This window comes from Phragmites australis, chromosome 5 (genome assembly GCF_958298935.1).
Source record: "Phragmites australis chromosome 5, lpPhrAust1.1, whole genome shotgun sequence".
NCBI lineage: Eukaryota > Viridiplantae > Streptophyta > Magnoliopsida > Poales > Poaceae > Phragmites > Phragmites australis.
Window position 1 is genome coordinate 8,549,034 of NC_084925.1, and position 11,463 is coordinate 8,560,496.

General features: G+C 47.9%; 1 protein-coding gene across 1 annotated transcript; it reads left to right on the forward strand.

The window, feature by feature from the left end:
* The first annotated feature begins 7,579 nt into the window (after positions 1-7,579).
* On the forward strand, positions 7,580-7,972 carry LOC133917796 (uncharacterized mitochondrial protein AtMg00820-like). Its single transcript, XM_062361649.1, has one exon. The coding sequence runs from the start codon at positions 7,580-7,582 to the stop codon at positions 7,970-7,972; it is 393 nt and encodes a 130-aa protein (XP_062217633.1).
* The last annotated feature ends 3,491 nt before the right edge of the window (positions 7,973-11,463 follow it).

Here is an 11,463-nt window from a genome sequence, read left to right on the forward strand (position 1 = left end):
GGGGAGTGAATGATGCCCACCAGAGTAGAAACGCGCAACGAAGGGGCAGCGCCCCTGCATGCAACACCAGGGTTCAACCCAAAGCAGCAGGCAAGGCTCTACCGAGCCTTACCGCTGGGCTACGAGCCCGTTTGCAAATGGCATGTTGATAAATAGAGCAGAAGTACATGGAAAAGTTCAAGAGGGTGAGAATGACTACCAAACACATTTTCTTCCGATTCTCTTACCCAGATCAAAATCGATAAACGGCCAGACCCGTTTCCCAGCCGAATCACCTGCACATTTGGTACCGATCCAACCGATTCGGCTGAGAGTCAGAACAGATCCAGCCATCCAAACATCCCATAAGGGATGAGGCTCATCTAAACGTAACGCCAAAGGATAGTTTTTTGCTCACATACAGGTCTAGATGTGAGAGATCTATATGTTAGCGACCGTGTCCTCTGACGAGTGACAGCAGTATCTTTCAGGACTAGGCTAGTTTAATCATCGTTCCCCTGTAGTCTGCTTCGTTCCAAAGGTCGTGGGTCAAGAAAAGATCGACGGCTATGGGTGAAACTTCCCCTGGTCGATCGTGCGTGCGCGCGTGCGTGTTGCGAGCTGCGTGACGCCACCTTCCACTGGTTAATTAGTAATTAACGGTGGTGGAGCAGTGCCTTTCGGGATTAGCTTAGGCTAGTTAATCGTCATTCCGCGACTGACATCATTAGATTCGGCGAAATCCTAGTCTAGTAATTAACAATTCCCCTGTAGTGTGCTTTCATTCCAAAGGACGTGAGATCAGCAAAGATTTACGGCGATGGTTGATTCCCTGCGATCGGCGATAGTGTTATTCCACCGCGCGCACCTCTGCGTTAACTTATCTGAATTAAGATATTACTCCCTCTGTACAAATGTAAGATGTATTTTGTTTTAAAGACATCATCAAAAGTAAATTTTGACTGTTAATTTCTCATATAATGTATTATCCATTGCTACAAAATCAATATTATATTAAAAGTATTTTGAAGTTAAATATATATATAATTTGACTAACTACCGAGCAAAACTTATAAAATATAATTTTTTGAAAGAAGATATGTCTTATATTTTTGAACGGGGCAAGTATAACCAAAACCCACTCCCGCGTGCTCGAGTCTGGTCTCTCTCTCTCCGGATTAATTAACTTGGCCATCATCATGATTATGTTAGCTCGTAGCTAGTAGTGATTAAGATGTTAACCGTTTCGTACGTAGTAGCACGATTTTGTATTAACTAGATAGAATAGTTTAGAAAAGAGATAGAATGAGGACGAACTGATCAGTATCTTATGTTTCTAAATGACACTTCCTTTGGACCAAAACTAAGTAGTGTAGTAATGCATCCGTACGTATTTAGGTACGTAGATTTTGTTTGTACAACTACTACTCTAACTACCATGCTTGCATGTGGCGGCGGCAATACACTCTTGCATGTGCTTGCTTAAAAAAGAAACTGTTCGTCGCGACCCGAATGGACATCGCATAGGAGCTAGCAGATGAAGTTGGGCAACGTCGAACAGCCATTGAATTCTTGTCTAGTTCTAGTATTGGTAGGTATGTAGATCAGTAGATGATTTATTTTATACGTTGTTAGACTGCCTCTTCGGTTTTTATGTGCCTAGCCTTCTCTTGATGCACACTCAACATTTTGAGTTCACATTAATATTGTGTTTATATTAGTCATGTGTTCCTGTTAGCTATGTAGGCTATATATATAACTCCGTATGGTTTGAATATACACAGTAATTTTCTAACCAATTACGTCTATCGTGGTAGATGATTTCATAGGTCCTTCGACCTTCCACTTTCGCTAATCCCGCTTGTCTGCATGCCGCCGTCACCTTGGCTGAAGCAGGCGCCGACTCCCTCGCCCGCAAGTGCGCGGCTGCCACTACCCGAGAATGCGATGGAACCCTCTCCCATGAGTGCGAGGCCACCGTGACCCATGAGTGCAACACCATAGTCATCACCGCGCAAGTGCAATAGAGCATCCTCGCCCTTCATCAAGCTGAGGCCATCACCGTCGCCTCTCTCCACACCCAAGATTTGGCTGTGCAAAACATCAAGGCTCTCATTCTGGTTGTCCTTGGCCTCACTACAGGCAACTACACCAAGTGATGTGGCCTTCTCCTCGTCACCCTTGAGAAATACTCCCTTATGGCTCATGATGACACCCATCCCACTATCGCCGATTGGCATCAGATGGATTCTGTCGTTCTCTCATGGCTCTACGGCACAATCTCTGCGGAGCTCCTTGAGATCACGGTAGCACCTAGCACTACTGCCCGCATCATTTGGTGCGGGCTTGAGTAGCAATTCATCGGTAACCAAGAAACCAGTGCGTTGTATCTCGATGCCAGATTTCATAACTTCGTCCAGGGCAATCTCAACATCACCAACTACTGATGTAAGTTGAAGAGCACGGCGGATGCTCTCAGCAATTTGGGTGAACCTATACCCAATCGCACCCTTGTTCTATCTGTTCTACGTGGGCTGAATGAAAAGTTCACATACATGGTGGCCCTCCTCAAACACCAACAATCGTTTCCAACATTCACCAAGGCTCGTTCTGACCTTCTCATTGAAGAGCTAACGATGAAGTCGTACCTTTCCGAGCCCTCCACCACCTTCACCGCCACCACTCCCTTCGGCAGTCGAGCACCAGGAGCGAACTCCGTGATGAGGCCTCGCACTGTCCTAGGTCCCATGTCCTCATCCTATGGCTACTCCACAGGCCACACAACAGGCCCCTCCTCCGGTGGATCCAATGGTTCGGGTCACTGCTGTAATCGTGGCAACAATAGTGGCAATGACAACACTATTACAGAACATGCTATCAATAGTGGTTCAAAATCGCTATTATTGGTGGGTTCTGAATCACCAATGATTACTCGGAAACTAACATAGAAACTAACCATCACTGCTGGTTTGAGCCACGAATAGGTAGTGATGGGTGGACCGGGAGCCAAAAAAAAGATCCGAGCTAGATTGAAATTGAGCCGTCTCGGCTACCGGTACCATCACTAGCCGCCGCTGGCGTGCTCCGCCTCCTCCACATGCCGCTTGCCTCCTTCTCACACCCGCTACTTGGGCACACCTGCCACGTGAGCTTCATCGCCACCGCGCTCGTGCGCAGTCACTGAAGCTCCATTGCACACCCGCCGTTGCGCTTGCCCTTAGCTGTCAGTCGCTTTCCTGGAGCCGCTCGACCCTCACGCTCCCCCACTACCACACAAGCTCTGCTGCATGCCCACCGTTGCGCTCACCTAGATCCGCTCGTCGGTCACTACGCAAGCTCCGCAGCACGCCCGCATACATGAGAGAGAGAAGAAGTGTGCGCGCAGGCATGGGAGAGAGAGAGAGAGAGAGAGAGAGAGAGAGGAGGAAGGGATAGGGTATGGAGAGAGAGAGATAAGGATAGATAGTAAGATTCTGCAAAGGAAGGAGGTGACCGAGCAAGGAAAAAATATCAGCGTGTGGATAAGTGGATGTTGGCCGACGAGCGGACGTGAGCCAAAGACCGATTGAACTAAAATTTTGGGTTCACATCATCAGTGCTAGTTCATGGCTAGAACTACCACTGATAGAGAGGATCAATAGCATTTTGAGCCACGAACTGCCACTGATGATGCGGACCCAAAATTTTAGTTCAATCAGCCTTTGTCTCACCGATATCAGTGGTGGTTCTAGCCACGAACCGCCACTTATACCCACTATTAGTACTGGTTTGTAACACGAATCAACATTGATAGTCAGTATTAATTTTGGTTCTTAGTGACTCTATTATGGTTCAGGAGCAAGAGTTTAAGAACCAGTAGTGATACATTTGCACTGCCGGTTCTTGCACAACCGGCAGTGATGAGTCGCTATTTATAGCGGTTCTGTAGTAGTGCTAGAACTCCTCCAGCAGCGGTAACACCGGGTGGCCCTCCTTCTACAACCCATGGACATGCACAATCTAGATGTGGCCGGGTCCCAGTGGCCAGCAGCCCCATCCATGGATGTCGAGCTTGCCGCAACAACCTATCCTCGGTGGTGTGCCATCGCAATAGAGGTGTTCCTGGTCGCACCCCCACCCGTGTTGTACCTGCCCTGGCAACATGGCTAGATGCCACCATAGGCCTCAGTTCGTCCTTCCTGGCCTCCGATGTCTGGCCTTGGCTCGTGGAGTCAACGTCACTGGCCAACTCATTCAACACAATGACTCTTGCTCCTCCAACCATGACAAACATGTATATGTACTCCGGTGTGACCTCGAACATGACATTAGACCCCGGTAAGCTTTCCCTATCCCATTCCCTTCGGTCATATACTCCTTCATCTATAGTTGTCAGTAATGGCACTACCAGAGAAATTATTTGTATAGACAACTCAAAAACCCAGTGCAAGATGCCTTTTCGAATCGTCTGTGGAAAAGTGTCCATACAAATTAGATTTTTACAGACATTATTTGAATATCTGTACAAATAATTAATACAGACGGTTCTAAACTGGAACCATCTGTACTAATAATTTATATAGACTGTTCGATTGATTTTGAACCGTCTGTACAAATGATTAGTACAGATAGTTCAAATTTATAATCGTCTGTACTAAGATAAAAAAAATACTAAAAAAATAATTGTGACCCATACTTTGATAACTGACTGAACACTATACATACACGAACTACAGAGATAAAAGACAAAATATATAAAACCACACTAGCTTTTTTACAGCTCAGTATGATTCTTTAATATTGCCAAAGTCAGATAAACATGCTAATATTGTGCTCAGAAGGTAAAGAAAGCTAGTATGGGACAAGAAAACAATAGGAAAGAAATAATGCAGAACATTAGCTAAAATATTATATATGCCTGAAGCAATGTGGGCTCAAAACCTATAACACAACATACACAAACAGTTATTATATTATCATGTTCGCTAGTTACTGAGCCAGTACACTTACCGTACGTGCTTCTTGCGGCCGGATTATGCTGTCTCATAATTAAGTAAAAGTCCATAAACAAAAATGATACAAGTATTCTCTCGCACACCAACAAATGAGTCTATTGTTCTATTAGCAGGACCGACCAATTCTAGTGCCTAAGGAATGGAACAGGAAAGTAATATTTAGTCTTGTATGACACTGCTGCATAGACTTGGCACATCGATTGCATTGATCTGCTCTCTGTCAGCTGAGGTCATCACATGCAAAAGAACATTAATAGACTTGATTTATAATACTATAATAACAAGATCTACAGTTTTCATCTTTGTTAGAGTGATGAAAATGGGAGAGAATCACCGCACCTTCCATTGCACTGAGTGGAGGTTAATATACAATAACCGGAGCCCTCCCACTGAGAGCCGATCCTACAAACCAGGCGACGTGGGAGAGCAGTCGGGTCAGCGACGGTTACAACGGATAGGAATGAACTCTGAAGAAGCTATCCTATGCTAAGTCGCTAACACCCCCCCTCAGGCTGAGCATGGTCTCGTCGAATGCACAGACTGTCTCTGAATTCTTGAAACAACTGTGTGGGCAAGCCCTTGGTCATAACATCGGCAATTTGGTGTTGAGTCGGTATTTGCAGCACTCTGAACTGGCCAAGGGCGACTTTCTCCCTGACAAAGTGAATGTCCAGCTCTACGTGCTTGGTCCGGCGATGGTGAACTGGGTTCTCAGAGAGGTAGACCGCCGAGAAATTATCGCAGTAGATCACCGTGGCCTTGTCGATGTTGACGTGAAGCTCGCGTAGGAGATTGCGCAGCCAGCAGCACTCAGCAGCCGCGTTGGCCACCGCCCGGTACTCGGCCTCGGCGCTGGAACGCGACACCGTTGGCTACCGCTTAGACGACCAGGAGATGAGGGAGTCGCCGAGGAAGACACAGTATCCCGAAGTCGACCGTCGCGTGTCGGGGCAGCCTGCCCAATCGGCGTCGGAGTAAGCTTTGAGGTCGGTGGAGGGCGATGCCGATATGACAATGCCGCAGTCGATCGTGCCACGGAGGTACCGGAGAATCCTCTTGACGAGGTTCCAATGCGCAGCCCGGGGTGAATGCATGTACAGACAGGCCTGATTGACAGCATAGGCGATGTCGGGACGTGTCAAAGTCAGGTATTGTAGCGCACCCGTAATGCTGCGGTAGAACATCGCGTCCGTCGCTGGTTCACCGTCATGGGCAGAAATCTTCTGCTTGGCGTCAACCGGCGTGGCAGCAGTCTTGCAGTTGGCCATGCCTGCGCGATCGAGGATGTCCTCCGTGTACTGAGCCTGTGTGAGGAAGAATCCGTTATTATCTCGACGAACTTGGACGCCGAGGAAGAACCGGAGCGCGCCAAGATCTTTGATGGCGAACTCGCGACAGAGTTCCTTGATGATGCGTTGCAGCAGTGGTGTTGTAGACGCCGTCAAGATGATGTCGTCGACATAGACGAGGAGATACGCCAGGCCGTCGCCGCAGCTGTAGACGAACAGCGACGAGTCCGAGCCGGTGGGGACGAAGCCGATGGATCAAAGATGCGCACCTAGGCGCTGAAACCACGCCCGCGGTGCCTGCTTGAGTCCGTAGAGGGACTTGACGAGGAGGCAGACATGATCGGGCCGAGTCTCGTCGACGAAGCCCGCCGGCTGGTAACAGTAAACGCGTTCCGCCAGGTCGCCATGGAGGAACGCGTTCTTGACGTCGAGCTGGTTTACTGGCCATCGGCGCGACGCAGCAAGATGGAGCACCGTGCGGATGGACGTCGGCTTGACCACCGGGGAGAAGGTTTGATGAAAATCAACCCCCGGTCGTTGCGAGAATCCGCGTACAACCCACCGTGCCTTGCGCCGCTCCAGCGTTCCGTCGGGATGGAGCTTGTTCTTGAAGAGCCATTTGCCGGTGATCACATTGGCATGTGGCGGTCGTGGAACAAGTGACCAAGTTCCGTTGGCCTGCAGCGCATTGAACTCATCTTGCATCGCCGCACGCCATTCCGGGTCGCTTAGGGCCACACGAACAGAAGGCGGAGGAGATGGCGGTGACGGGTTCACGGCGACATTTGCATACTTCGGGTTGGGCACGCGGATGCCGTCACGTGCTCGGGTGACCATGTGGTGTCGAGTGGGCGCCGCGGGTGCTGGCGTCGTGGACGGCGTTGCGGACTCTACAGGCGTTGGAGTTGGTCCCGTTGCTGGAGGACACGTACGTGAGGATGACAGGGACGTGACTGTGGATATTGAGAAGAACGATGGTGGAGGCCGGGGGAGGGACGGGTTCGGCAAGCTTGGTGAAGGGGTTGGTGCCGACGGAGGAGACCGAACCAGTGGGACTCACCATGGCCGAGAGCAGCGGAAGGAGGAGAAGGGATCAAAAGAAGGCTGATACCATGTTAGAGTGATGAAAATGGGAGAGAATCACCGCACCTTCCATTGCACTGAGTGGAGGTTAATATACAACAACCGGAGCCCTCCCACTGAGAGCCGATCCTACAATCAACACGTACTCCTCCAGCAACGGGACCGACTCCAACGCTTGTAGAGTCCGCAACGCCGTCCACGACGCTAGCACCCGCGGCGCCCACTCGACACCACATGGTCACCCGAGCATGTGACGGCATCCGCGTGCCCAACCCGAAGTATGCAAATGTCGCCGTGAACCCGTCACCGCCATCTCCTCTGCCTTCTGTTCGTGCGGCCCTAAGCGACCCGGAATGGCGTGCGGCGATGCAAGATGAGTTCAATGCGCTGCAGGCCAACGGAACTTGGTCACTTGTTCCACGACCGCCACATGCCAATGTGATCACCGGCAAATGGCTCTTCAAGAACAAGCTCCATCCCGACGGAACGCTGGAGCGGCGCAAGGCACGGTGGGTTGTACGCGGATTCTCGCAACGACCGGGGGTTGATTTTCATCAAACCTTCTCCCCGGTGGTCAAGCCGACGTCCATCCGCACGGTGCTCCATCTTGCCGACTGTGGATATTGACGGGTTCGGCAGGCTCGGCGAAGGGGTTGGTGCCGACGGAGGAGACCGAACCAGTGGGACTCACCATGGCCGAGAGCAGCGGAAGGAGGAGAAGGGATCAAAAGAAGGCTGATACCATGTTAGAGTGATGAAAATGGGAGAGAATCACCGCACCTTCCATTGCACTGAGTGGAGGTTAATATACAACAACCGGAGCCCTCCCACTGAGAGCCGATCCTACAAACCAGGCGACGTGGGAGAGCAGCCGGGTCAGCGACGGTTACAACGGATAGGAATGAACTCTGAAGAAGCTATCCTATGCTAAGTCGCTAACAATCTTCATGTTTTTTCTTTGGCAATCTTGAAAAGGATATATAGAAGATAGGCCAAAAGTACCTGCATTGCTTCAGGAAAGTGAAAAGCAGCCTCATCAAAGCAACCAACAGAATGTGCATATTGTCCCCTCAATATTTCAATGGTTTTTTCAGAACCTTGGAGAATTGTTGGGAAACGAGTAAACCGGTTTTTCATCTGTGTTAAAGCCTACAAAAAGGTGGCCAATTGAAAGGAAAAGGGTTAGCTAACAACCAGAAGATCATTAGGCCAACTGTGAGCTATCACGCTGAATAAAATCTGATTACATCAAATCCATAATATGCAGACGATATAAATTTGACAAACCTATCGTGCAATATACGTGCAATAAATTAATTGGCACTAAGATATGTTCATGATAAATCGACAAATATCTTCAAAAGGCACAGTACAATACTGATTCATCAAATATGATTGCAACATAGGCAATAAGGATCTTCTGGGTTCGCTCCCTAAAAAGGCAAGGGAAACAAATAGCAGTGGTCAAGAAAAATTCTAATAACTCTGTATGAAAACAGACTAGCATGAATGTAGTTGTGTGTTTACCTCTTGGGCTTCAACAAATTCTGATCTTGTGAGTTCCACAGCAACTTTGTTTTCCAGAAATTGAAGTAAAAGCATCAAGTACAGCCCAGCTGTCCATATTGTTGAGTGTTCAAATTTTGCCTCTGCATAACATGGCAGTTGCACAACGGAAATAAATCAGTGATTAGACACAGGTCGGACAACATGATGGGAACAGGAGGACAAAAACACAACAAATTAGGCCTCCATTGCTAAGATTCAGTTATTCTGTAAGGTACAAATGAGACTCCCATGTATGGAATAAGTGCTTCAAGCCTCTATTTATTTGACTTTTCACCACCAATAAGAAACTAAACCACAACAAATTCAAACAATAAGACCATACCTTAAATTTATACCTAATCATCACCAAGAAATCAGATCCCTATCACCCCATACAAGATATCTCTACACAGATCTTAAATTTTGACTTCACCAACTAGCACTTTATGGTCCATGTAATAAGGCCCCAACCATCACATCATCACGAGACAGATTCACAAAAGAAAAAGTGAGATCTCTGGGCAAAAATGATATACCTGTGGTAGTCACCCTTGCACTCACCGGCAGAGGGCAGGAGGTGGGAGTTGAGCAGCATGAGGATGCCGTCGCAGATGTGGGTGAGCTTGGCCTTAATCTTGGAGCGGTAGGCACTGATGGATGCCACGTGTGCCTTGTTGTCATGCCCCTCCTCCTACTGCTCGATCGACGAGATGATCTTCCACAAGGCCCTACGCGCCCCGATGACGTTCTTTTAGGCGATGGATAGCAGGTTGCGCTCCTCCACGGAGAGCTCCTCCCCGCCGCTGGTCACGCGCCATGCGCTTCATAAACTCCACCATCTGCTTGTATCACTCCGGAGGGAAACAAGTGGGGGAAACAAACTTGTGCACGAAGAGGTTAGCTTCATAGGCAAGGCAAGAAGGAAGAGAAGCTGTGGGAGAAGGAATGGGGTCGCGGCTATGGCAGGAGACAGTCGGATCTCCTCCTTCTTCAGTGGAGGTGGCGGAGGGTCGAGGTGATGGTGTCGAGAGGAGGGTGGCGGTGTGAGGTTAAAAGACAGCAACCCTGGGTGGGGTGGTAGTTGGAAACTACGGTGGGAGGCTTTTCATGGGCCCTTTTTGGCTTTATAGGAACCAGGCCAAATCCAAGTTTTAATGGGCCGTAACAGCGAAGACAGTTCTAAATTTGAAACCGTTTGTACTATTATTAATAGTACATGTGGCTCTAGTTTAGAACTGTTTGTACTATTATGAATCATCTGTACTAGGGTGTCCCACCAATTAGAATAGCTCATCATCATTTTCTCAGACAGTTTCAGTATGGAACCGTCTATGGTAATATTTGCATAGACAGCTCCATATAACCATCTATACAAGGGCGTCCTACTAAATAGATTCTGTAGTAGTGTGGTCATTCTTGCCCATCACCTCCACCAGCTCCATTGTTCTTTCTGATTCACTACATCTTAATAATATTCTTATTGCTCCACACATCATTAAGAATCTCACTTTTGTTCATCAGTTTACAACTAACAATAATTGCTCTATTGAGTTTAATCCTGTTAGTCTTTCTGTGAAGGATCTTTGGTCTAGGAATGTGATCATTAGGTGCAATAGCTTCGAGCTTCTCTATCCTTTGCTTATACCATCGTCCGTTCCCCCATCATGTGCCCTCACTGCCGGTGCCTCCACCTCTTTGTGGCATCATTGTCTCGGTCATCTCTGTCCCAAGGCCTCTCTAAATTAGCCAGTACTTCTGCTATTATGTCTAATAAAAGTGCCATCGACACTATTTTTCTTGCTTGCCAACTTGGTCGTCATATACTGTTACCTTTTGCCACCTCATCCTCCCGAGCTCTCAAGAATTTGGACATAGTTCATTGTGACCTTTGAACATCGCCTATTGTCAGTGTATCCTGTTATAAATATTACTTAGTCATTCTTGATGATTGGTCCCATTTTATTTAGACTTTTCCCTTACGTCTCAAATTTGAAACGTTTTCCACTACTTCTAATTTTTTTTCCTCCTATGTGGCTACTCATTTTGGTAGTAAGATTAAAAGTGTCCAATGTGACAATGGTCACGAGTTTGATAACTCCCCCACTCGCACTTATTTCACACCCATGGCACCACCCTTCGCATATCTTGCTCCTACACCTGCCAACAGAATGACAAGGCTAAACGCATCATCCGTTCCACTAACAACATTGTCTGTTCCCTCTTATTCCAAGCTTCCCTTCCTCCCTCCTATTGAGTTGAGGCTCTTCACACTGCCACTTATCTTCTCAATCATCTTCCCATAAAGACTCTACATTTTTCCATACCTTTCTTTTCCCTCCATGGTGTCCACCCCACCTACACTCACTTTTTTGTCTTCGGCTGGAAGTGTTACCCCAACTTCTCCATCACAATTAACCACAAACTCTCACCTTGTTCCATAGTTTGTGTCTTGCGTGGTTACACCTCCAATCACAAAGGTTACCAATGTCTTGGTCTCGTCCAACCGGTTTATATCCCTTCACGTCACATTCGATGAGACATCATTCCCTTTTGCTGAGATGAAATATTCA